The 27,615-nt window shown below is 44.4% G+C and overlaps 1 protein-coding gene across 1 annotated transcript; it reads left to right on the forward strand.

The window, feature by feature from the left end:
- The first annotated feature begins 17,115 nt into the window (after positions 1–17,115).
- BCL2L14 (BCL2 like 14) lies at positions 17,116–24,728 on the forward strand. Its single transcript, XM_049821546.1, has 5 exons — positions 17,116–17,551; positions 20,133–20,285; positions 21,259–21,326; positions 22,372–22,644; positions 23,406–24,728. Exons 1-5 carry the CDS (start codon positions 17,116–17,118, stop codon positions 23,445–23,447), a joined length of 972 nt encoding a protein of 323 aa, XP_049677503.1. The 3' UTR covers positions 23,448–24,728.
- Positions 24,729–27,615: the final 2,887 nt, after the last annotated feature.

Here is a 27,615-nt window from a genome sequence, read left to right on the forward strand (position 1 = left end):
TTCTCCACATTCTTCTTTGGACATACTGTTCCACGTGTGGGCTCAGCTGCACTGAGCAGGAGGAGACAGGAACTTACCGTGGTCTGCTGGGCATGTTCCTCCTAATGTGATCTACTGTTCAGTTTGCCTTGCTTGCAGTGAGAGCGTCCTGTCAGCTCATATTTGACTGGGCATTCACCATAACCCCCAGATCCTTTTCAGCAGAATTGCTGCTCAGCCAGTTGCTGATACGTAGAGCAATTCTGCCCCAGTGTGGAACTTCACGTGAGTCCTTACTGAAGACCCACAATAGGTCTTTGTTGGTCCTTTTCTTGAGATTATTGAGGTCTCTCTGGATTGAGGCTCTGCCACTTGTCTCTGCCACCTTCCCTACTATGTTGTTACCTGCAGAGATGCTGATGGTGCACTCTGTGTTCTCCTCCCAGTCACTGCTAAAGGTGTTGAACAGTATCAGCCCCAATATTGGCTGATACTTGGCTACCCATTACCAGCCCTGAGTAAGGTGATGAGCTGCTGATCACTAGCCTTTGAGTCTGGCAATCCAGCCAATTTTCCCAGCAGTCCTTTTGTTTAGCCCATACTTCCTCACCTTTCAAATGAGGAGACACTATAGGGAAGCCTCACTGAAGTCAAGATATCCCCACCACCCTCTCCTCACCCACATAACCAGCCATTTCCTTAAAGTCCACTGCTGGCTTTATCTCAAGCTGAGCTTTGTCGTTCTGTGTTTTGTGTCCAAGTACCCAAGCAATGCGTTTATAAGTTCTCTTTTGCCAGAGCATAAAATGCCTCTTGTAAAATTCCCTGTCTTCCTCAACAATGGGATGATGCAACCCTGAGTGCTCCAGAACTTCTCTTTATAATCAGCCAGACCTCCTGAGCATCTTTCTGCTTCATGGCCGATTCCCAGGGATTCTACCTTGAAATTCCCTGTGCGAGGCAAAACCCACTCTCCTGAGTAGAGCATCCAAACTACTGCTCACCTTCCCAGCCTCCCTCCAGTTCTTGAACTCCAGCAGAAGGTACAACAGGCAGCTGAGACTAGGCCTGCCTTGAGTCACCACAGCACACATTTCCTTAAAGTCCTCAGGATATCTTAAGACAAAATAAAGAAGAAGAAAAAAATGTAGTTAAGTTACACCCCATTTAGAATTTGACTGCCTTGTTCTCATCAGGAGTGGTACAGAGATCTTTAAAGCTGCAGATGGGCAGTGCTAGAGCTGGTTTCTTAGTGGGGGAAGAAGGAGAAATTCCCAGTGAATCTCTGACAAGAAAGGGATGAGAAATGTAATGGTTCATTAATGTCCAGGCTGCTCATATGGAGTTTGTAAGGGGAAAATCAATTTTTACTTGTCCAATTATTGGCCACTGTATCTAATAAAGTGGTAAAAGATGCTATTTGTCATGTAGCCCTTGGGCTATGATTAGGGCTAGCAGTCCAGCAGCTTTCCTCATTCACACAGTAATCAACCCTGCTCTGCTGTAGGGAGCTGCGGCAGAGGTAACAGAAAATATGCTAGACTCAGGGAGATGGTAGTGTTTCTGTCCCCAGTATGCTGCGTGACCTCTGTGAACGCATCCCACGCCTCCTTTTTGTCTCATCTGCTAAGGTTTTGTGTCAAGGATCACTGGTTGCTACAGAAGGTGGTACAAGTGGACTTTGGTGCTGGGTAAGCGCTCATTGACACTGCATCATTGCGATAGTGGCAAGATAGCTGCATGATCGAAATCACCATGCTGAATCTAAATAAAACAATGCTGTATGGTGTACATTTTTGTCCAGCTATTAAACAGGCAGCAATTTGGGTTTTTGCTTCCTTCCTCTGCCCCAGGTCCCCCATACGATCCTCCCTTCTGTCACAAATAGGCTGAATCCATCTTATTATTCCAAAAGGTTTACTAGGCAGAACATATAAGGCACTAGGGGAAATGCTGTCATTAGAAAACCAACGCTATCAGTCCTACTGGCACAGAAACGTCTATTGACGGAGCAGGAAAGCAGCAGCTGGGACTGTGCTTGGATGCAGGGAACCAGGTGTTCCTCCTCCTACTGAGATGAAGAAATGCGATAGAAGATCTTAGTCAGGCTGCAGTGACTGCAGTCCAAATAAGAGCTATTAGCAAGCTGCTCTTTTCTCTCTGCTGTGATACAAGAACAAAAATAAGTCTGTTGCTGGCTCCAGAGTGAAGAGGTTGATCTTTAAAATCAAAAGGCTCAGTGACTGTGGGGAAGGGGGCCTGTGTCTTTAAAGCCAGGTATGGAGGAAGCTACAGCTCATTACTTTATTTTTATAGCCATTATTATTTTCTGGGTTGTTTAACAGCATGCAGATGTTTGAAGGGCCTATTCAGCCTTCAGCAAATAAAATGCTGTTTTCTTTGCCAGTGTCTGCAAGATTTTCAGGAAAGGACAAGTGTCCTCCCATGTGTGTGGACAGCATTCAGCACAGAGTAAATACTACTTGAATATAAATGATTGGTATGAAAACTGGTAGCAGCCTGACTTGGTTGATAGCATTGTTCTTACTGACAAATTCTAGACGCTCTTGATCCAAAGAAGTGAATTTTAAATATTTAATAGTGAATCTTTGAACTTTATTTCTTTAATATCCAAAGCTGGATTGAGCCATGCTTCTAGAAGACGTGAGGATAAATTACTTTAACCATAGAAGCAATGCTTATTTAAAACCTGGATTTATTTTTTATCTAAAGAATCCATTATAAAGCTAATCTCAGTGAGCTTTCAGAAAATCTCTTCAACATTTTCAGCATCTCTATTCAGTCAGTAGAACTTCTTGCACATCTCTTTTTTTGACCACCTCCTAAGAAAACAAAACAAAACCCCACCAAAATTGTACAACCCACTAAGAAACTGACACCTGGAAATCCTAGAAGCTGTCAGTTATGAAAAAATTTAAGATACAATATTCTCCTTACGTATAGACACACAAATTTCTGTTTAAAATAACTTGAAAGTCACTTTGAAATTCAAATAGGTCACACCATATCTATCAAGAGGTTTGAGACTTCAGCACAGAATTGACTTACACCTGATATTCTACTAATTAAGTCAATTAAAAAGTCTTCTAATAACTAATTAGGACCCTAATTCCTGTTTTCAGTTCATTGGGCACTGCAGACTGTAAGTTACTTCTGAAAGTGAGACTTCATGTCTTGAACACTTACAAACGTAAATGCCCAGCACCACTTCTCAAAAAGCCCTGCTTAATCTCCAGGGTACGTATCCCTCTTCACCCTGAAGATGAAATGTAATTAATGATGTACCAAAAAAAGAAGCAGCAACAGGGCACAGCACCTTTGAGCATAGAATGGGAATTGGGACAAATGAAAAACAGAGTTTCTATGTTGCAGGAAATTCTGCTATTTTGGTATGTTTTCTCCCAACTTGGGATGGAGAGCTGAAGACAATTTTTCATTGCATAAAATATTTTGGATCAAAGCAAAACTAAGTATTTTACTGAACTGCATTTCTGCATTGCCCCACAGAGCCCCCATACATCTCCTGTCCAGCCCAGCCAGAGGGGAGAGGATGTTCTCCAGGGAACCAAAACCAGGGCACAAAATGGGACCTAAACTACAACTCCCATGAAGCAAAGCAACACCAGGCAAGGCAGTTACGCATCAATGCAATTGAAAACATATGTCTGAACATACGTTAGTCCAAAGAGATAAAATACAACAATTTGGTCTGGGGGGGAAAGACATTTCATTTCAATACCATATCCCCCTTCAAGGATTTTTTTCAGGTATTCAGCAAAGCTGAATAAATTTCAGTGGGAAACCCTGTACCAACTTTTATGGGGAATGAGGTACTTGCTACAAGTGTTCTGTGTCTCTATCTAGGTAAACAATGTCATTAAATAACCCTCACGAAGAGCCTTAGATCCCATTTTAAAGGACAGTAAAGCAACTTATAATGCTCAGTAAAGGCTCCCTTTTCCCCTCTCGAGTGATCAGAGGTTCCAAACATTGTCAGAGATGCAGGCTCTTCCTTGCCATCACCTACACCTTAGAGTTTCCAGCTGGAAAAAACTGTAGAGGAGGGCATTGTTACCAGGAGGAAGTGTACCTCAGGCCTCAGACCCACTTAAATTTTTAGGAGGCCCTGCTGTTTTCTGCAGGGCTCTACCCAAGCCCAGTGATCCACCCACTTAAATTCATTTACAGAATGAAGGCCCTCATGGTAGCAGGGAGTTTGGGATATTTACAGCACTACAGGAGTGCTAAGGCTTATGATTAATGGACTAACAAATGCCAGAGAAGTAGGAAGATGGGAAACCCAGTATCTCTGTCTCAGAGGAAAAGACCCTTATGCACACAGATGGTTGGTTTTAACTTAAATGGAAAAAGCAGCTTTTACTGTTAATGTTAAAAAAAAGGTAGTAAATCCCAAAGGATTGCACAAAATGGATATCCCAAAATTCAGAAACCATACTTCTTCCTCAGGAAGTCAAGGATTTTATTCCACATATTCCTTTGGGAATTATTATCCTAATATGACACAAAATGATACATTCTTAATCTTTTAATTATTGAGGCTTATAGATCTGCCATCTGTGTTATTCACCAAGGCTTCTTTCACCCTCTAGTAGCTGTGCAAAGCATGGCAGTTCAGCTCATTTCGGGTTGCTTTTTATTCTGTTACAGCATTTTTCTCTGACTGGAAATCTTGCTAAAATACAGCTCCTCTGAAGAAAACCTGATCAAAGAATTTATTCCATTTGACCTGTGAGGATAACTAACCAACACAGACTGTAACTGCAACAGCGCCGGCCTCTGAGCCCCTTGATTCATATGGTTTCATTCAGCTTGCGGTTTCCAGTCCCATGCTTCCCACTCAAAAACATTTTTGCCTTTACAACTATTAGCGACACTGAGTCAAGTGTATAAGAACACTGTACATATATCCTACCTGAAGCTCGTGAAAGTTTTCCATTCTACAAAGGAAAAAAACCCAAACCTATGCGTACTTACACAAGGATGTGTTCATACTGCTTCATATGTCAGTAGCAAACAGGAGGAATTAAGATTTTCCTTTGGGCTGAGGTACACAACAGCCAGTGAGTTCGCCTCTGCCAGCTGAGCTGTGGTAACTGGTTATCCAACTCAGCTGGATGTCTAAGCAAATCTTTTTATCTACATATGTAAAGAACACGCTTAGGAAGTTACTGAAACTCCTTCAACGCATATGAAGTAATTCGCCATTAAATGGAATCACAGAATGAATCACGGAACAGTTTGGGTCGGAAGGGATCTTTAAAGACCATCTAGTCCAACCCCCCTGCCATGGGCAGGGACACCTTCCACTAGGATCAGGTTGCTCAAAGCCCCATCCAACTGGACCTTGAACATCCAAGGATGCGGCACCCACAGCTTCTCTGGGCAACCTGTACCAGTGTCTCACCACACTCACAGGAAAAAATGTCTTCCTTATGTCCAATCTGAATCTATCCTCTTTCGGTGTAAAACCATTGTCTCTTGTCCTGTCACTACAGGCCCTGGTAAAAAACTCTCCCTCCGTCTTTCTTACAAGCCTCCTCTACGTATTGAAAGGCCACAATGAGGTGTCCCCAGAGCATTCTCTTCCCCAGGCTGAACAACCCCAACTTTCTCAGCCTTTCTTCACAGGGGAGGTCTCCAGCCCTCTGACCATTTTTGTGGCCTCCTCTGGACTCGCTCTAACAGGTCCATGTCTGCCTTGTGCTGGGGACCCCAGAGCTGGACGCAGAACTCCAGGTAGGGTCTCACCAGAGCAGAGGGGCAGAATCACCTCCCTCGACCTGCTGGCCACAGCAGTGCAATGTAAATATGCAGAAGTATGCACAAAAGGAATATACAGTTGCAGATAACACAAGCACCTAGAACAGCTCAGTGACATCAGGAAAATACTCTTCTGTGGGTGGGCGATTTGTGGCAGCACTAGTCTGGTGCAATATGCACATCCCCAGATGTGTGTAGTGATGTTCTGGTTTGCCAGAACCACAAAACTGCGGAGGCGATAAATTCACCCATCTAGTGAAGGATCTGTATGCCACTTGATTTCCATGCAGGCCTATAGCGTTTGCACTGGCCCTTCCCAAGCTGAATTTCACCCCAGCCCAAGGCTGTGCCCATACTTGGAATGAACCCTGAGTTCAACACAGAGTGTAGCTGCTCAACTGCAGGCTCCTAGAGTTCTCAAGGGTATGGTCAGTTGTACCAAGGTGTTGTGCTGAAGGAGGTACACCAGTGGCTGGTTTGTACTAACTCAACACCTTAAGACAGTCTTTGGTTTTATTAGATATTAGGCTTTATTCTGCACAGTTGATGCCAAAGGCTACCGGTCCAATGATAATTAAAGTGTGAAAATACTTTCCAGAGACAGCTGTATATGATTTTAGACTACACCTATCTCAAATTTCACTATTAATCCAGAAACTTAAACACTCTGTGGTCTGGGGGTTTTTTTCTTATAGAAAATAAAGGGATTAAGAAAAACTTGCTTAGAAGGATTTTTAGCTTAGGGGCTTTTAGGCAAACTCTACTTACTGTCTTATTGAAAAGGCTGGGAGAAAAGAGGACAATACTCAAACCCTGCCATGTTATGCTGAATCCCAGGCTCTGGAACATATCCTTGGTGCTCAGGGCAGATCACAGCCTACAGCATCATAAATCAAACTGGTTTAAAGACAGGGTAGTGGGAGACTGGAAAGAGTGTCTTCACCTTATACCACCTGAGCTGCCAGTCGGGAACTAGACTAGAAGTGACTGTGAATAAGCTCAGAGCAGCATCCTCATGGGCACAGGGCAGCCCCACGGTACCTGTGCAAGACGAGCAGAGCAGTTTTGGTGATCCTAACCGAGCGCAGGCGGGACTCCTGTGATTCCCAGACATGTCCGCAGCGAGGAGGCAGGTGCAAGGCAAAGCCGGCAAGTCAGGGTCGGGGACTGGATGACCAGGCACAGGCAGAGCTGCAGGACCAAGGGCGAGGGCCTGGGCTGAGATGCAACTGCTGAGCAAAGCGGGGCGGCTCCCGGCAAGCCCTCCCACCATGGCTCCTTCCCTGGTTTCTCATCCACCGTCACCCAGCCGCACCACATCGGATCTGGCCCGGAGCACCAGTGCCAAGCCCCACGGAGGGGCGAGGGGAAGCCAGCGGGTTAAAAGGCGAGGACAGCAGTACCTCTTTGACCGCAAACCTCACCCTGCCCACCCACGCCGCCATTGCAATACATGGTAAGGAGGAGAGGCAAAACTTTTGGGAAAAGCCACATCATTTGGTAACTTAAAATAAAGATTATTTTCCACCTAAACGAAGCGAGCAAGGGGAGCAGCACTGCTCAGAAACAAACCTTAACACCCCGCGGCGATCTCCCCTTCGCACATTTCACTTCTGGTTTGGCAGAGCTGTCCGTGCTGGGAACGAACCGCGGGTCACGTTATTTCCCAGCGGTGCCATCCTGGGAATCGCATCTCATCCCGGCCTGGCGGGGGGACGGGACGGGACACGGGACGCCGAATCTCACCCCTCAGGCCTCGTCAGGGGCCACCGGCGGCGGGCGGCGGGACGCGGGCTCTGCCCGCCACAGCCCCGCAGGCAGCGCGCGCCCCCTCACCGCCGGGTGTCGCTGCCCGACGCCATTTCCCGGCCCGGCCTGGCCCGCACCGCCGCGCCTCGGGGGGGGGGGAGCTGCCCGCAACCCTTCTCATTCCCCCCCCCCCCTTAAAAAAACCCACCTCCGGCCTGTGGATGACCCCTCTCCGCCTCCGCTGTAATCGTGTATTGCCGGGTCCGGTGGTCCCCGCCGCTGCGGCCTCGGGTTCCATTCCCTTCCCTTCCCTCCAAAACCGGAGCTGAGCGGGCGGGCCGCGGTCTGTCCGGCGGCGGCCTTTTCTACCCCAAAAGGAGGGGGGGGGGGGGCGCGGTTGTGCTGACCCGCCGGGAGTCGGTCCCCGCCAGGCCCGGCTTGTGCGGGCACTGGAGGTCCCCCGGCACGGCCGAAAGCTCTTTTAAATCGTGGCTGGGGACGGGGGTAGGTTGGTCCGCTTTGTTAGATGGGTCTTTGGGTTTTTTCTCTCCTGCCCTTCGTTGGTGGAAGGAGCCAGTCACTGGATTTCACAGAAAAAGCTCCTTTAGGTAGAATGACCCGGTCACGTCTGTTACTCTCTGCCGTTTCAAACTCGCAAGGCAAGAAGTAATTAAATACTGAAGTGGCTTTAGATCTTTTCAAGTCAGAATGGGCAGATGCTGAAGTTGTTTCTGGTAGAAGAAGACAAAATCCAAGTCTTTCCATCCCTCAAAACAGGTTTTTTTCCCTCTTTGATTTATTTTTCCCTCCTAGAAACAACTAGTTTCTCTCAGCAGAGATCACAAGCTCTTCCCAGTTTTTGAGGGGAATCTTCTCATACTTTTGGCTCAGTACGTATCGTAAAAATCAATCCTCACAGGCACTCTGAAAGTCAGTGGAAACAATGGGTTTATTTTTAAGTGTCCTTTTACAGATTGTGCAAATCAAACGTTGGGATATCAAGGCTTTTAGGCTGGAAGTAAGTAGAAACAAAACTGAAACTGACCTAAATTTGCCTAAAATGGGAAACGAAAAACACCCTTAAAGCAGCTTATCCCCTCTGGACAACTGTATGAGCCAGTATCAAGTGTTTGGCTGGGTTACCTGAAGGTAAGTGAGACAGTTAGAAAAGGGCTAGAGGATTAGATAGATAGATGGCAGCAGAAAAGGTGAGAAAGCTAAGAAGCTAATATAAGAGTTTTCCAGGAAATTAAAATCCATAATGCAAAATCCATAATACAAGCAAGATAGAGAACCTAGTTTGGGTCTTAAGATGAGAAACATCATGAAGGGACTGAGAACCAAAAGAGAAACCAAACGTGAACCTCCTGTAAAGCAGGGATTTATAGTGCCATTATTCAGAATGTTTGCTCTTCTTTCCACTTTCAGGAAAGGCTATTAAAATAAATCTTCCTTGGCAGACAAAGCAGTGGGAGGAAAATAGAGAAGCACAATGAAGCAAAAATAATTAATGTGCATTAAAAATATATTGTATTGTATCTATGAGAGTTTGCCTTTAACATCCATCTTGCCTTCTCTGGGACTGTGTCTAGTTCTGTTTGTATGAGAAAGCTACTGACAAAATGAAAAAAAGGAGGCCTGGTCAGAGCGAGCCTTCCCTTACACCCACATCTGCCCAGGCTGGCTGTAACACACTTAGAAATATCCCGGTTCCTAATATTGCTCTGTAGTGGACTAAGTCCCTCCACCCAGAGATTTGGGGAATCCAGAGCTCCAGCCAAGGCAGAAAACTGGCTATGGATTTTCCTGTGTGCAGCCAGGGCTGACAATTTGCAAACACGACTGCCACGCTCTTTCCTAAATACCACCGGGGATTTAAAAGAATCCAGGTATTTTGATTTCTCATCAGTTTAAAATGGTGAGCAGAACAGCTACTCTCAAGGGTATAGGGGTATTCTGAGGGTGAAAATGGCAGAAACCGATGGAAGTGACTAGCTGCATGTCGGAGATCATTGCTCTGTGGGGAGTGATGCTGGCTCAACAATATCAAATCAAATCAAATCAGTTTGGCTTTGCCAGTATATTTCAAAAGTTATGCAGGGCTATACATCCAGCTCTGGTTATAAGGTCAACACAAGTGCCGAGTGGAAGATGGCCAATTTTTGCCTGTTTTGTCATGATATAACACAGAACAACAATGCAACAATTTATATACGAACAGAATAAATAAAACAGAGCAGAGTTGATGTTAGTTTGTTTTTTCTCAGTCCTCTCACTTTCTGACTGGTGCTATAAAATACAAAATCGCACTTTTAAAGGGGTGGTTGTTTAGGTCTTTTTTTCATGCTTCCAGCAGGCTACCTTTCCCTTTTCTGGGCCTCAAATACCACTTCTTTTCCCCCCCTCTTAGGACTGAAGAAAGTATATTCTGGATTGGAGTATGGCGTATGTTTGAAAAGAAAACGAAAATTGAAGTTTTTGCAGTCCGCAGAATGACAGATCATTAATAACCCATAATACGCAGGCTTTCCATCTGCTATATATTGCTCTCAGGTCAGTTGGCCTTCGGAAAGCAGGAAGGAAATGGAAAGCTTCAGTGAACACGAACAAAAAAGCTTCTATAAGCCTGCAACGTATAAGTGAACTCCAAGCTGCTATTCCCTGGAAATGCAAAAGTTGGCTCTGCTTATATTTCTGTTTCTACTAGTAAATTCCTCTCTTCGCAGGAAAGACACCAGACAGACCTTTTCCGTACAATGGTCTGAGACGAAGGCGCAGCCTCGAGTGCTTTTGTTCCTGGGAAGGAATCTGCTCCCAGGCAGAAACCCCTCTGTACCTCCTAAAACTGTTTCTCTGCCTCAGATAAAGGCAAGTGTTCACCGTCTTTGGCTGTTCCATGTGCACCAGGCCCTTCCTAGCTTGCAACTTCATCTACAGGCTTATTTCAAAAATGGAAGATCAGTGGCATGGTGAAAATCTCTCTTCAAATAGATGTGTGCTTCTGACTCGACTAACTCGGGTTAGTTATACGGGTAACAAAATCACAAGTTTGGTCTGCAAGTTACAAGAGCAATGCCATGTCGCTGTTGCAAGTATTTTAGCAATCTTATCTAATTAATGTTTAACGTGATTTTGGAAAAAAAATGCAACGACATATGAAAAAACATAGACTAGTTTACAGTTCTTTATAGAAGAACTGTTTTCAAAACACTTTAAAAAACCCTCCTGTATCAAAATGATGATTTGATTCGACCTGTACCATGGAGAAAAAAAGGGGTTGGAAGGAAAAAAAAAAGATAGCATTTGGCAAGAAGCCCCAAAGAACTATAGACTTTTTTCCCCCCTTGCCTGGTGCGCTGCTGAGAACAAGTCACGTGCAGGAGGGGCCGGCCCTACCCTTTCTGCTTTTTATAAGTGAGCTGACAAGTTTGAACATTGTTCTCATAAGGAAGTACACGGGGCACACTTTTTATTGCAAGTGCAGCACCCTTCTTAATGGAAGCTTATGAACACATGTTTTGATGAAAGACTGAAAATATTAAATAAAAGAAGTGAACTTCAGGTTTCTGAAGGGAAGTGCTGTGCTTGCAAGGCCAGCTCTAGCAAAACAAGCCTAGCCACTGGAAGAGGAGGAGAAAGAATTGAGATCAGCGGGCACCCAGGGTTGCTGGTGCAATAGACCTGGAAGGTAATAAAACCCCTTTTCTTCCCTGAACTTGGTTTCTCTTGTATAGTGTTTGGCTGTATACAATCCAGCACGAGACTCTCTGAATCTTATTTGTATATGGATTAAATGGCTATATTTATCATCGTTAATTTAGGTACCAAACAATGTACTTTCAGGTTTAGCTGTGGTGTCAAAAAGGGAAGGAACTGCCTTGGGACTTTTGGAGCTGCCATACAAGCTTTGCTGCTGTTGGCTCTATGCTTTTGAAAGAAGAGATTAACATATCTATCCGAGGAGAACAAAGTCCTTTTCTGCCAATCACACTACGGTTAGTTGTGGAAAGTTGAATTTAGAATTCGGGACTACCCCAGTGTATTCATGTAGACTTAAATCCTCACCACGTAATTCTTACAGGTCAACCCTGTTCAAGCTAGGTCACCTCTTGCTGGTAAAATGCCTTCATTTACAACTGAAAGAAACTCTAATCCAAGCAAGTAAATGGTGGAGGTGATTCAGCAGGTGCTACGCTCCCCTGAAATCATCAGCACCCAGATCTGTTCTTCCCTTTTTGCTCCCAGATCTTTGCTGCACAGTGACAGCCACTTTAGTCTACTGGAGGTCATAAATAACGTGCCTTACCATTTCTGCTTGTGCTGAAAGCCAAGTAGTGCATTGCCTCTCTTCTAGAGGTTGAGTCTTTGGCAGCCTCTCAGCTTTGAAGATGGGAAATTCTTCTGGACAGCCGCAGACTAGCAGACAAATTCTCTTCTGAAAGACATGTGTCAGCGTAGACCTTTTTATACAGCATGCATTTTATCTGTTGCACAACAGTGCTCATGAAAAATCTGTTGCCACTAGGGATGTTTTCCCTGGCATCCTAGTGTAACTCTACCTTCGCTAATTATGTTGTGTCCTATTTAGTTAAGATTAAACAAGGGGCACGTAATACTTCAGCTTGCAAGTTACTGCTTTCCGTCCTAGAGGCAACTGTATTGCAGTACCACATGGAGAGGTCCTTTCTGGTGCACTTGTCTGTAGAACCAGCTTTCCACAGCATCTGTAAAATGGTTCAGCCTCTCTTGCACAGACAATACCTATCCAGTAAGGGTTGTATGAGAATGACTGACTCGATATGTATGAAATATTTCTTTGGCAAAGTATGTTGCTTACATACTAATGAACTCTGGGGACCTATGATGGTTCTGCTTTTCTCCACGAGAACTATCAGTAAGTTAGGGTCATCCACCCAGAGAAAAGGATCTAGCTTCAAGAGCTGGGAGCGGAATCCTGGCCTTTGCTTCCCCTTTCATGGGAGACTTCGCTACCATGTGCCCCAATCTGCTCCTCGGTACGTGAGAGCAGAGCTAAAGGGAAAGACCCGCACCTGGAATGAGTCAGTGAGGTAAACAGCAGTGCTTTTATTGTTAGGGCCTTTCTCCAGCATTGCCTCAAAAATAAAGTGTTTTATTTAGAACCTGTGTCCTAGGCCAGTAACCTCATTTCTGCCTCTGCTGGCTGAGAGAGGAGCACCAGACCAGACCTGAACATCTTGGACTAAACATCCAAGGATTGTTAGTTAGGATGAGAGGAAATGGCCTCAAGTTGCGCCAGGGGAGGTTTAGATTGGATATTAGGAAAAATTTCTTCACTAAAAGGGTTATCAAGCATTGGAACAGGCTGCCCGGGAAGTGGTTGAGTCACCATCCCTGGAGGTATTTAAAAGATGTGTAGATGTGGCGCTTAGGAGTTTAGTGGTTGACTTGGCAGTGTGAGGTTTATGGCTGGACTCTTAAAGGTCTTTTCCAACCTAAATTATTCTATGTTTCTATGATACTATGATGATTCTATGATCATTTTTGGGGGGTCTCTTTCACTTCTTTCTGCTTTGTTTATTCAGCCTTTCAGGACAGGAACTGCCTCCTGCTGCAGAGCCATCTTCAGCTACCTGTGCTTCCCTGGGACTTGCTAGCGCTGGTGACAGCATACGTAAGAGGGAACCGAGCCAAACAGCAGGGTCAGCACTGACATTGCCTCTGCTTTGGCAAGGGCTCTAAGCCTTTTGGAGGTAAATCCCAGGGCTGCCTGTGAGGCAGGGAGATGAACCCTTCCTGTGGAAGAAATAGTGGTAGAGTTTGTCTGTGCTCTGTGGGCACCCGAGGAGGAAGGATGGGAGGGATGCCAGTGGGGTTGGGAGGAGAGGAGAAGCTGGGAAAACACAAGTGCAGCCCCCAAGTTTGGGCTCAGACGGGGTCTGTGGTGAGCATGGGCCAAGAGGACTTGTAGAGTTAGCTGCCATGGTGGTTTGCAGCTATACATGCAACTCTATATCAATAACTAACACCAATACAACAACTGTTTAGAAAGGTCATAGCCAGGACACCACTTGGTCCAGTTTTGCCTCTCACAAGCCTATAGCTGGACGCCCTCCAAACCAACAGTTATTTCATCTATACTTGAGCCTCCAGGCTACGCTTCCTCCTAATAAAGATTAAACAGTCATGTTGCTAGTTTATCTCTCTTTTTATGGTTTTCTTTCTGTAACCCCCCACTCAGCGTTGTATAATAAACTTCTCAAGCTTTTAGTTTTCAACCATTGCAATTGGCCCAGGGTGGTGTTACAGTGCTACAAATTTGGGGGTTATTTTTGTGGACTTGGGCAAGTTTAGCCAGTACCAGCTCTCAGAGACTCCACAGGAAAGCAGGTTTTATTGGTCATGCTGCTCATAGAAGTCCATCTGTGTTTTTGTCAAATTTCTCCATCCTGGCAGATAATTCTTGAAGTGGATGGAGGGTTATAGCTAAATGTACCACTATAAGCATTGGCAGTTCAGTTTCCGTTTTCTGGGAAATGGCATGTGGATATGACATTTGGCAATGGGAGGAAAACGTCTGGAAGAGAGTAGAGAGGGAGGGGGTAACACTGCTCCCTCAGAGCCTGCAAGCTCCAGAAGATAAATAATTTAGACCAGAGTTTTTAAGTAGACAGAATGAGACCGTGCTGCTACTCCCCATAATCTGATTCTCCAAGTTTCTTTTAATCATTCTAGGAAATAATATGCAGATTTGGGTTTTAGCAGGACTTCCAAGTACTTGTCAAACTGAATCAATGCTTGCATTAAAAAACATTCTTTATAAAAACTCATTTCTGAGAAAGAGTTTGTGCAAAGCGAGTGCTGCTTCTGCAAAAGGCCTGGCTCACCTCTGGCCCACACCAGATGGGATATTGGAAAAATAACATGATTATAGTATGAAGAAGTATGTCTAAAGAAAGCCATAAGTCACCAATTAAGATTTCAAACTTTAAAATTAACTGAAAAGCCAAGTTAGCTACTGGGAGTCGTCTTTAGAAATGCTCCCCAGCATGTGGTGATACCCCTTTTCTTGCTATTTGTAAGTAATGGCGTAAATGAGCTATAAACTGTGAGTCCTTGTTCTTTTTTTATGCTCTTCCAGCCTTGTTGTATAAACAGGAGCGAGATTTCTTACTGAGATGTCAGTGCTCAAAAAAGTCCCAGTAAGGAAGCTCCTATACCACATTTTTACCAACATAATTTGCTTCATTTCTCAGAGGTTCCCCATCAGAGCGAGGTGCAGGCTTAGCTATACAGCTGCATCTGGTGTGCAAGTGCTTATTTGATGTTACGTACCAGCAAGCGTAATAATACCCTACCTCCTGCTATCAGTCTGCACTTAGCCTCGGTTAGGAGACCAACCTTTGAACTCTTATTTGATTCTTATCTGTACAGCCACCTTGGGTAGGACTGTTCTCAACGTATACGTAATAGCCCAGTATACAGGGCTGTAAGGGTTTTTTAATGCTACTACTGGTAGTTCCCTTTGCTGTTAGGGAATGAATTTTTATATTATTTTGTATAATTACTTTATATTTTTTTATATATATAGTTATTTTTATATATGGTTTATCTATTTTTATATTGTTATTTATAGTTTTATATTAGTGAAAAAAGAGTACATCTGAATGTTACACAAATTATTTTAGATCTATAAAGAGTGCCCATGGTGGGGAAGGCTATGCTGTTTTAAGTAGCATTGGTGTCTGATGTGAAGGTTGAAGTTAAATCTTTTTCAAGGAGGAACCTGAGCTTGAATAAAGTATTAAATAATGAAAAAGAAAGGCATAGCCTTTAAAATTTTATCTCTATTTCTGGACAAACTTCAAAACGAAATAAATGCTTGGTCTGGTTTCCAGGGCAAAGGGAAGTGCCTGTTCCTGGGCTCATTGGCTAGCTGAAGGGATTTGCCATAGCCCTGCTTTCTGTGCAGTGGAGACACTGGGAAGTGCAGTGCACTCTTTAAGCTGCTCTGGTTTGCAATGGACTCATTGGTTGTGGATGGACGAAGATGGACTCATACAATCACGGGGCACAGAAAAGGTCTTACCTTTTCTCCCCTGAATCCCGAGGGTGGTATGCTCATCAGCGCTCCCTTCCTAGGCACAGCAGTGAAGAAGCACCAACCCCATGCCTGTCGTGCATCGTTTCAGTTCTCCTTTTTTTCTCCTGTATTTCTAGCTCCCACTTCTTTTCCTCCACTTAGTTTGTTTCCCGTAACAGTCTCTTGCTGACCTTTTTCTGCTGGGCTTTCAGTTTCCCTTGCAGATTCATTAAAGCTGCCTGCACTAATGCTGTGAGAAGATGCAATGCTCCTGCTGACCCTTCGAGTATCTCAAGCCAGCAACTAGCAAGAGAAGGGGAACTCGCCCCCTCTCCCCCAGCCTCCAGACTGCCCCAGCAATGTCCAGCAAACAGGAACTCGCCTTGGCACAACCTTGTGAGCAAGAGGTCTCAGTGCAATCCTGGGCCCTTCACAGGACAGAATTTCAGCAGTAGCATTACATTCAAAGCTCAGTGACAGTTTCTGGATACGTGCATAGTTTTGTTCCACTCTGCATGGGTGTTGCAGAGAAAGCCTGCTGTCAGTGGTCAGGGCTGCCTGCTCAAACAACTAAAACCTCACCTGTGCTCTGCAGAAGACACCTTTTCAGGGATAAAAAAAAAAAGTCACAGCAGCCAGGTCGCTGCATCACAGCTGATCACTCCTGTTTCTTCCTCTTGTTGCTCTGGCTTCCAGGAGGCTGGGTGGCAAATGGGTCTAGTGCTAAGCAAAGATTTAAGAGTGTTTTGCGCTGTGGCTTGATGAGCTACAATGCATAGGGAAACAGGAAGGTGGCAAAATGCATGTGTGTGCTGTGGGGTGGGTATGTTTATTTGGACATGAACAAGTTAGTTAGACTAGATAAGTGCCACCACACCATCCACTGCACACAGTCAAACACGCAAGACTGTTGACTCGGGTCCCCTAAAGTGAAAGGACAGTTGAGAACATTATGACAGGTGAGTATCGTAATTCTTCCTAATGTTTGAACTAGCTCTTGTTTGCTTTCTTACCTAGAGTACTCAGGGCATGAATTTGTCAAAGCTTCCTCTGAAAGCACAATTCTCATGCATTTAGATGCTTGCTAATTTGAGCTGCAGTATAGGCTTTTCCTCTGCAGTGCTTTGATGAATCTTTTTTCTTTCCACCCCAAGATTCAGTTATTCTTGTTACAAGCTTTCCTCTTTTGAGGCACTGCACCCCAACCATTGAATAGTCCTTGAATTTCCTCACCTTTCCTGTCTAAGCCACCAAATGCAATTAAGAGCAATGTATCAGGTCTCTTGTTCCCGTTCTTTGATGGCCTTGATTGCCACCTGAGCTATTTCTCAGTAACCAAATTCTCTTTCTAGAAAACAGTGCTTCTCTGGCTCCTGGGCACTGCAATATTCTTCACATCACTGAGGTTTATAAGGTGTTTGGTGAAAGATTCTGTAGAAATGTCAAGTACTGGTTGGTATTCATGAAAAACAGGCTATTCCCTAAGCCATTAAAACTAAGAATATGTTCTTGCAGGAACCAAGATGTCTTCACCAGAAGATGTCAGTATGGAAGAAATACCGCTGGAAGATGATGAGCGAGACAGCATAGAATACAAGATCCTAATGGCCTACGCCCAGCGGCGGTTATCTGTCAGTAAATATGGGAAACTTCTGAAAAATGAGGCTAATGTGCAGAAATCATCATCCTTAATTGGGAGAAAAGTAAGGACTGACCATCAAAGGGATAAAGATGGACCAAGCCAAAGAGTACTTTGTCAGGGTGGCATGATGCAACAGCACAGCAAAAAGCAATCAAAAAGAAAATACTTGCCAGGATATTGCCTAACTTTTCTCTGTGGCAGAGCAGAGCAGGAAAAGCCCCAAATGCTGTCATCGCACCAAGATCACATGGCAGGTTTCTCTGTTTCTGAGGCACAATCTGAGAGCCTTCAAGAAGGGAATTCTCAGCATCAGACAAGTATGTCTTCGTTCTTTCCTTTTGCTGTTTGTCTTTAAATCTCTCTCTAAAGAGCTAAAATGGCTGGTGGCCTGTGGAAAGGCAGGAGGAGGAAGGTGGTTTCTTTCACTTTTTGGTCACCTCTTATGCTAGCTCTATTGATTTCCAGTTAGGAAGGCAGATTGCCAGCTCTTCAGTAGTGCTTGCAAACACAAGATTCACGTCCGTGACTGGCTTTTCTGTTTTCCGTTATGTGGTGGTAAGTATCATAATTGCACAGGTTGTTTTTTCCACAAGCGTTGGCATTTTCTTTTTCATACCTGGATAGAAAGAAAACATAAAACATTGGTCAGACTGAATACCTCCCAACTAAAATCAAGGAAGAGAAGTTGTTTGAAGGCCCGTCCAAGGAGCTTTATCATGTGATAAGTATTTCACACTAAAGACACAAGTGCTAGGTTCTGCTTGAAACTCTGGTGCCAAGCAGTTGGCAGTGACCAGCCTCAAGCACAGAGCAACCTGTGTCTCTGGGCCACCTCTCATAACCCCACCATGTATCTTAAACAGAAACAGTCTTCCAGAGCTATTTAAGTCTCCCTTACACATTGCTATTATATTAAGTCGGAACCTGCCTTCCCATCTGTTGGAAGAAGAGGCGGTAGGTGGCTGTAATCCATCCAAAATCCAGGGATCTCATCCACATAAACATCTTGTACCCCAGCCCCACGTCAGGTGCTGTACTGCAAGCAATGAGATTTGACATTTTCTGCTCTGGATAATAACTAGTACCTTAAATTCTCATACAAGACTGAGCGAGGAGGATAAGGCATCCCCATTAAGTTGCCATATACAGTATATGATAGATTGCCATATTGTTTTCATATACATAGGTAGGGGGTTTTTTGTTTAATTTGTGCCAGCTTGATACTGTTGGACTCACAGCCATTGCCCTCCCCTTACAATGCCTTTGAAGATATTTCTAAAAATTATTCATCACTGACTTCTCCAGCCTAATGCCCCACCCCTGATCAGTTTAACTGTCCTGAGGGCCAGCTCCTACCCACCAAGCCTGTAACCCTCCCTGCTGCTAAATCCAGCTCTGTCTTTCAAGAAAGGGTCCCTGCCTCAGCCCAATGCCTTTTGCTAGGGGGAAATAAGTATAACTTTCCATTGTTTGGTTGCCAGAGACATATGTCTCCATCCAGATATGCCTTTTTATGTCCATTTTATTTTCACATTGCCAAGGAAAGCACTTGAGAGTTTGGGTGCAATCACTTGATGGCCCTGCCAATACACAGCCATGTTCCCCACAGCACGGGTGGCAACATGGCCTTGAGGTAAAACCTCCCCATGCTGGGTGTTAACCTCCCTGAGGATCCTGCTTGGCTTCAAATCTGGGCTTTGCCCGCCCTTCAGCAGCTTGCTTATTATCATTACATTATTATCATTCTCATCATCATCATCACTATTATTATTATTCACTTACGCTGCTAGCAGCTGCACTGCAAGCTTGGTCAGGCCATTCTAGAGCAAACGGGGGTGCTTTGGAGGATTACCCATCTAAATCGAAAGCCTGTTCAATGTAAAACCAGGTGCCTAATCTTAGGTTTCCAAAGCCATGAGCAGCCCGATCCCCTTTCCTAGAAGTTTAGCAGCTCCCTGATAAGCTCTCCAGGCAGATGAGGAGATGGAAATGTCTTGGGGTTGATTCAGCAGCCTTGAAATGCAGTTTTTATTGGCTGCATTAACCCCTGCTGCCCTCGCAATAAACTCTGCTTGTGAATTTTACATGTTATAGGTCAGACCAGATGTCTGCTGGTCATGCAGGAGCTGCCACTTGGCAGTGGTGGTGGGGAGATTTTTTGCATCCCAAACTCTGTAAGGCGAATTGTGAGGAAGAGCACCTTTTAGATGAAACAAACTTTGTAACAGCTCCTCTTGTTCTCTTTACTATAGCAGGATTCCTGTCGGTGTCCCCTCAAGGAGCAATGCCTTCAGCCGGTGAGGGTCCTGAACAGGGCCATTACACAAGGTGGATAAAGCCAGTCTGGGTGCCGAGTTCTCCCAATATTCATGTCAGCTTAATAAAACAGTGTCAAGGACACGAGAAGCTTTTGTGCCAGAGGTGCCTCTGAAGTGAAGTCTGCTTCTCCCTTGCTCAGGATTAGCCTGTGAAAACAAGTGAAGAACGTTCAAATACACCATCTTTTCTGAATCTGGACCTATAGGTGAACTAATCATGGGCAATACAACTAAGGCCTAAGATTCACAGTCCTATAGAGCAGTACTCATGTTTCTTAATACACGTGCTTCTGGCTTCCAAGGATGTATGCTAGTACGCTACACTCATACTTGCTTCTGTATGGCCTCTGTATAGGTAGCTGCTGCTCAGATACTAAAGAGGGGCTGTACTGCGTGACTTGTCTCTCTAAATTTTTACCAGCTGATCTCAAGCAATAGCAAAGGCCCAGCACGGGGAAATGTATCTCTTGGCATCCTCTGGGCAACTCCACCTCAGGGGGCATGTAAACAAGTAAATGACTGAATTATTTCCTGGAAAGATTAATTGCCTTCTTTATTTCCCACCCTCCTTCCCAAACAGGTGAAACAGCAGATGTCAACCACATTGCAGACAAACTTGCCAAGCTTGTTACTTCCAGATCCCAGGAATCTGCTTCAGATGCGTCATTCCAGATAACGCGTCAAGCCCTGTGTCTGGAACAAGACAATACCAATGCTACTGATGGAAGTGAAGGTGAGGAACATGGTAAGGGTGAAGAATTTCATGCTCACAGGCAGTATGTCATGTTTGGATTGCACACTGAGGCATTTTTTCCCTTAGACACAGTGAAGTGCTCGGGACTTCTGCAGTAAGATGCTGTGAAGAAGGAAGTTTGCTCTGCTGGTTCTTGCTCTGTTGCCCACATTTCAGGGACTGCTCTTGCAGTCCTCTAAGAGCTCCTGCCTGCTACTTCAAGTAAAGGAAGCATCCTTAAAAGTCCAAGGAGTTGTGACATGAGAAAAGGAGGATGAAGGCAGTGACATAAGGTGACAGAGCAGTGGTAGGAGTGGCAGTGCTGGTGGCTGAGCACTACACTGGGGCTCAAAGGCCACAGACCAGTCATTGGGGCAATAATGTCTTAGTGAATCCCTCTTCAGTGACGGGACAACACTGCTCAACAATCTCTGTTAAAAGTCTGAACTGCTTGTCTTCCATAACGTCTGCAGAGATTTAGTTTTAATGCAAGCTTTCTAGGGATTTCTGGTTACAAGAGGCATCCTGCCATACTTCCATTTTCTTTAATCTGGCAAACCCAGAGTTTGTCCTAATGAGTTGCAGAAGGTGTAATTGGTAACGATGAGGGGATTTTTTCCCCCCATAATTTTAAGTCTATTTTCATGGGCTTTGCTAGCTGCTCTTTTGTTCTGGCTTGTTATCAGACATACCTCAAAGCCCAAAGGGCTGGCAGTGGGCTGTTAAAGCCTCTGCTCTTTCCCAGATTCTTAACTGGAGCAAAACATCGGGCAGGTGGAGGAATAGCATTGCTTACTCCACGCAGACTAGAACAGTGAGCTTCAGCTTAAAGCCTGCATACACAACTCTCTGTAAATTTGCCACAAACTAGCAGTTGTTTTCATGATTAAGCGACGCAAAGGCTTTTGCCATCATTTGCTATCCAGATTCTGCTAGAAGGCTGCGATATTTATGTTACTTTTTTCTTTAACAGATGAAGAAAAGATAATACAAACAATAGTTTCACTGTTAAGACAATCAGGGGACCAACTAGAAGAAAAGGTAACTCCTCCTGTTTCCAGAAGCTACACAGACTAGAGTGTGAGAGAGAGATTACACTTCTCTTGGGAGTGAATGTTTTATAAGCTAGCGTGCTCTGTCTCTATCCTGAACGTCGCTTTCCACATCTAGAGCTTTCTGAAAACATCACGATTCATCCTGAAATCTTTCTTAAGACTAGAGGACTAGCAGAGATCTCTGTTGGGGTGTGGGAAGAAGGCAACAAAAATGTTGTGCATTTAAAATAGGAGTCACTTGCCTCATTCCCACTGAGTTTCATGGGATGTCGAGCACTCAACTGACTCTGAGAAATGTTTGTGCTTACATTAAATTTGGCATACAAGCTTCTCCCAGCAGAGGGAGAAAACTCTACAGCTTTGAGTGTTTCTGTAGGGAAATAAATCTTCTGAGTGCCCTTTGAAAGCCCTGCCCAAAAGCTATACAAGAACCCCAGCATGAGTCCATGAGATGGAGTGGATGTTTTCCTCTATTAACAATATAGGTACTTGTTCCTCTTACTCCCTTCTTTAGCTGCCCCTTCTGCTCTGTAAAGGTAGACTCCCACATGGAGGACATGCTCAGCTCCTGCAGCAGAGAGGTACCCAGGTGCAGTAAGAAGCATCACAAAGACCATGACTGAGCAAAAGGAGCTTAGCATGGCAGCTGTTGCCAGCATTTCTCACAACCTTGCCTTTACTGTAATCTTCCCACTGCTCCTGTATTCCCATGCCTCCTCACCTGCAGGTCTCAATATCAGTGTCAGACTTGTTTTGCTTTCTCTCTCTCTGCTTCTCTCATTCAAATGCAAAAAGACCTGAAGAATTTTTTTTTTTTTTTTTTTTGAGGCAAAACCATAGAGCCACCTCCAGAGCCCGAAGGAGCAGCTTTGCAGTGAGGTGTGGGGCTTGTGTGTCATCACTTGCATTCACCACCACCATTAGACTATATTGCATGTATTACCTAGAGATGCTCTCCTTTCCCAGTGAGATGGGGAAAGCAATTCCAGTGAAAGTGGCTCAATTTAACCAATCCTTATTTTTATTTTCAGATCAAAAAGGACAGGGTTTTCTATCAGCATTTTAAAGATATGCTGTCCTACACCTTCTTCAAGAGGGTCACTGATTTGTTCCTGGAGGATGTCTCAGCAGATTCAACAAGTGAGCCAGAAGGCCAAGTACAATGCACGAAAGTTGCCTTTACAATGGAAGTTGCCACCAGACTTACCGCTGTGGATAACCATCCTATGAACCTGGTCTTGGGCTTCGGATTAAAGTACCTCAAAGAACACTTCAAGCCATGGATTCAGGACCAGGGTGGCTGGGTATGCGTTTTGCCTCCTTTGACTTGTGCAGAGCCTCAGGCAACTTGAGGCAGCACACTTGTACAGAACTAACACGGGCCAGATGCAAACCAAACCAGACTGCAAATTCTTTAACACAGCGTGTACTCCAGCTGTGGAATTACTTGCTACAAGACATCTTCTATGATGCAAGCTTTCTATTTACATAGGTCCAAAAATCAATAGGAGACATTTACAGAGCGTTGTTAAGTATAAACCAGCATTCCTAGCACAATCACTCTCTCCACCACAAATAGCTGAAGGCTGGGAGAAATACCAGCAAACTTCATGCTTGCCCTAATCCTGTACTTCCCCCTGGTAGTGTGCTGTTGGCAGGTTGTGGGGACAGCATAGTAGTTCAGCAGTTCATCCAGTCTGCCCTTTCAGTGTGGTACGCTTCCACTTGCCCTGTACACAAAGGCATCTCTTTATCTTCATATCCTTCTTTCAAAGCCAGTTGTGCAAGGTGCTCTTTTGCCAGCAGTGGTGCTGAGCTGCTGCCCTTCACAGCTCATTTACCTGGATTTGCTGGGAGGCACTTGAATCGGAGATCCTGGTCCTTTTGTGCTTCGTGAAATGAATGGAAATATTCAGCAGCTGTACGGCCTGTGTCCATTGGAAGAGATAGCATGTGAGGTCAGGAAATCCTACGGGCAAACCTACTGACTGACCTCAGCAGAGTGGAAATTAGGATGTGGGTCCTCATTGCTTTTATAATTATAAGTCTTCTTTCTATGTTACAGGAGAAGGCTCTGACTTCACTGGATCAGGATGAAGTAGAGTAATCATGACTGAATTAATTCTTCAGGGTGCAGGAGCCTTCAGTTAAGGAACATGCAGGATTTTACCACAATCTGATGCCAGAATGATTAGTAGCTATGTATTTTTATTTTTTTCCATGGAAGGTTGGAGTGTTGCGTGGCTAATGCTGATGGGTACAATTGCACTTTCTTAAAGTCGGTATTGATGTAGAAGTGTTCTTCAGTGGATATGAAGGCACCTTCAACTTCCCTGGAGCATTCAGCTCCATAGATAGTGATTTTAGGTACCTGTCTGAGTGGAGATGCTTGCCACTACTCCTATGGATGGATGTTAAAGTGCAAACTAGAGGAAAATATCCAAGTACGCAATCAAGAACCACTAGACTGTGATCAAACATCAACCAAGTGAGACAAGTGCTGCCAGTTTTGTGTGGTTCATATTGGTATAATCTGTTATCAGTCCTCAGTACCTTGTTAGGAGACACACCTACACATTTCTATCAGTTTCCTCCCCACCCGGATTAGATTCTCCAATGTACTGATGCCATTTTATACTTCTGAAAGGGACTGAGTAAGGTTAATGAGGGCTTTTTACCCAGTGCCTTCCCCATTCCCCCAAGAAAATAGACATGATCTACCTACAGATACTTTTAATTCAAACTCTTCTGTTTTAAAGCCCTTCAAAGCATAGCACAATAGATGTTGACTTTTGCAGTATTATTTTGTCCATTCATGTGGAAGATACAAACATTGGGAGAGCTTTGTAGTCCAAGCAAATTAAAATTTATCCTACTGTGTCAGTTTTCCTCCTTATTCAGGAGCTCAATGCTATGTGTAAACTCAAGGATTTCTCTGTAAATTGAATTGGCCCTTCAGCTGTTGAAAACAAGCGATTGGATTAGAGTTCTTGAACCTCTGTGTGTGGCAGTGGAAGGAATAACAGTGCATCATTCAGAGTAGAGGTGGATACCAGTGAAACTATTGATGATTTTGAGGCTTGGTTTATGTCCATTTAGTTGATTACTTTGATTCCCGTCCCCCAAAAATCCCAGCGGAGAAAGAGGGAACTCAGGACATCTGCTGAAGATGTAAAAACATGGTATTGCTTCTGTCAGTTTTCAGTACAAACAGGTGATGTTTCCTGAACAGGCTCTCTGCCTCTCAGTAAGATAACCTTCCATTATGGGTGCTCAATTCTATGTGTACAAGTACGTTAACTACAAAGATTGCATGGAGAAGTTGTTAACAAATCATGAATTTGAATGAAAATGATGAAAAGCATTTTAACCGGATGTGTAAAATATGCAATGCTACCAAAGATCAAGTATTTTTCTAATAAACCTTATACTTTCAACTCATGCGTAGCAAACTCTGCCTCTGTTTGGACACGTATGTGTGAAACAAAAGACGGAGAAGGTGGAAGTGAGTTACCTTTGTTTCCCTTCTTCAAAGGAGTTGGGAAATACTTGATCTATCTCTTGACTGTAAATCTAAGATTCCCTTAGTTTTAAGAACATCCACTCTTTCTGATCACATCAGATGTCCCCAAAGGAGGATGATTTGTGGGGGAGAGGCAAGAACTTACTCAGAATTTCAAAATGTTGTTCTTCTCCTTCTGTCTCTTTCTCCAACATCTTTTTCCTACGGAAAAAAAAATAATATATGAGGCATTGTAACCTCCCACACATCAGAGGCTGCTGCTTTATTATAAATTTGATTGGCTTCTAAAGCAGGTTTGTTAGCTAGATTTTGGCTCTGAAGAACTAGATCTGATTCCATTTTAATTACTCTAAGACTAGACTCGGTCTGCTAGCGTACACCAGTTTGCCATTAGTTGAGCGCTAGCTTATGGAAGTCACTTTTTTATTTTCTCTGCTTGAACAACAGTCTGCTATTTAGCAAGGTGCAAATTCTGTGTTTGTGAGTGTGGTTTTCCAGCTGAAGGTTTAGCAGCCCTAAACCCACACTTGTCCCTCATCCCCAGTTTGGTACCTCAGGGCCAGTTTCATGCCAAGAGCGGAGCCAACAGCAAAATAGACAGTCTTGAATGGGAATGAAAAAACTAGCCATCTAAGAAAAGATATTCAGCTGTTTTTTATTTTTCTCTGGGTTGTTAAGAAGGATTTTTTTCAGTAGCAGTAGGGGCCAGCATAGGAAATCAGCCAAGTGAGCTGTTTCTTATTTAGCCATTCTTATATTTGTCATCTGCATCAGTTAGATTTTAAGAGCAATCTACTCCTTTTATGGCAGGGATCTGTGGTAGCCTCCTTACTGGAACGATGGCTTTGGTTTATTCTAAGAGCAGTCAGCGAGGCTGAACACCAAGCTGTTGCCACTGCTGCTGCCTGGCATGAATTAACAAAGCTCTACTACTGGCTCAACCAGTCTTCATCTTGCTGTCTTTTTTTAATCTGTGATGACTAAACCAGCAGCAGACAAATGTGTGTATTTTGGGTGCGTATGGAAGCGGAAGGGATGTTGTGAGGAGGGCGACTGGCTATGCCTTCATTTTACGTTAATCTCTCACAAGACATCTTTGCCTGTGTTTAGCTGTAGGACCCTCTGGTGTCTATTTGGGGTGTTACTGTAAAAGATAGAGAGGTTTACTGTTACAACAAGAAGTGTCGCTTGGGATATTTCTTATTGTATATCTACCCAGGTCAGTGTCATGCTATTTATTGTATCAGCAAGTTCAATTTTAAAATGACCTGATTTCACTGTGTATTAAGATTGCAAAACCAGAGTTTAGCCCTGCGCAGGTGACGCTGGGATTTAGTTTTAAAGGACGCTAGAAGTGTCCTGCAGCTGCCTTCTGTGCTGTGTTAAAAGGAGTCAGTCAGCCTGTGTTAGCACCTGGGAGCTGCCGCCCCATCCTAATGTGACCCTCCGAGAGCCGGGGCTCCAGCAGCCGGTGGGACCTGCCCCGGCTGCCGTTCCCTGGAGCAGCTAAAGCATCAGATAAGAAGATCCCGCTGTCCATGTGCAGAGGTGTTGCACAAAGGAGCTCTGCCCTGGCTCGTGGCCACAGTGTCCCTTGCTCCAGTGGGTAAGAAGGAGGCAAAAATAGTAGAAAACAGTCTGGATCCATTGCCCCAAACCAAACATTTTACTTGTCTGTTAACCTACCTTTGCTTCAGCTCTCAGGAAACGCTGGCAAATCCAGTATTTCTCCAAAATAGGCTGATGAGGCATATGGAGGCATCCTTGGGTCTTCTCACAGAATGTCATGGTCTCCCTCTTTTAAAGCTGCTTCTCCTTTCTCTCCTTCCCACAGGTGAGTGGCGTGCTACTACTACCGATACACGCATTTGAGTAGACAGAAAAGCAGCAGGTGGACAGAAAGCAAATTGCAGTGAAGCACCAAGGGGAAGAGCTCAATAGACACCATTGTCTGAAAAGTGGATTTACTGCCTATGACTTGTCTGCTGTAAAGGCTCACAATCTGGAAGAAGTTCAGGGTTAAAAGTTCACAGCTGGGGTGTTGTGGTGTGAGTGAAGGGTGAGAACCAAGCAGAAAACACTAAGCTGATTGCCTTGCTTGTTTGTCATCTGTGGCCGTGATGCGCTTGCCAGTGATGGTGTAAATCACAGAAGTGAGACAGAAATTCTAGCTCTGTTCCATGATACCTAGCACAGCATGTCGTGAGGTGGGCGTAGGAGATGTTCTGGGACTGGAGCTACTGCAATCCATCCTAGTGAACCCACAGAGAAGGTTTCTCCTGTGTCCCCTGACTTGCTCCACTGCGTATCTGCTGCAGCCAAACCAGGAAACCTTCCACTATGCAGATGTAGAGACAACACGTTTTCCTACCTGGGGTGGTAGAAATGATGGGTTGCAAAAAGATTTCTTGCTGGAGTCTGATATGATATTATCTCTATGCTGACTTTCATGATGGTCTTCCCCTTGTCTTTCTACCCCAGGGTCATTTTTGGCAGATCCATGCCAATCATGGCTCTTACCTCTTCTTTAAGGGCAAGCTCAGATGCTTCCCAGCCAAAGCTAGCATGCTGAAAGGGCAACCAGCTGAGTTTATCACTGGATGCTGGAAGGGGATGGGACTTAAGATTTTAGAAGTTAAACACCCGAAGTGGAACTTTCTGTCACTGCAGTGGTTCTGCTTTAAATATTCATTACACACAGCACTGCAATGGAAAATTTGGGTTATGCTTATGTTATCTTCCCTAGAGACCC

Source organism: Accipiter gentilis, chromosome 18 (assembly GCF_929443795.1).
Source record: "Accipiter gentilis chromosome 18, bAccGen1.1, whole genome shotgun sequence".
Taxonomy (NCBI): Eukaryota; Metazoa; Chordata; class Aves; order Accipitriformes; family Accipitridae; genus Astur; species Astur gentilis.

Excerpts from the sequence above, each read along its gene's own strand:
- BCL2L14 (XM_049821546.1), top strand. The coding sequence starts at position 17,116 with ATGTCTTCACCAGAAGATGTCAGTATGGAAGAAATACCGCTGGAAGAT. Across the intron at positions 17,552-20,132 it reads GAATTCTCAGCATCAGACAA|GTGAAACAGCAGATGTCAAC; the intron begins GTATGTCTTCGT and ends CTTCCCAAACAG. Across the intron at positions 20,286-21,258 it reads TGCTACTGATGGAAGTGAAG|ATGAAGAAAAGATAATACAA; the intron begins GTGAGGAACATG and ends TTTCTTTAACAG.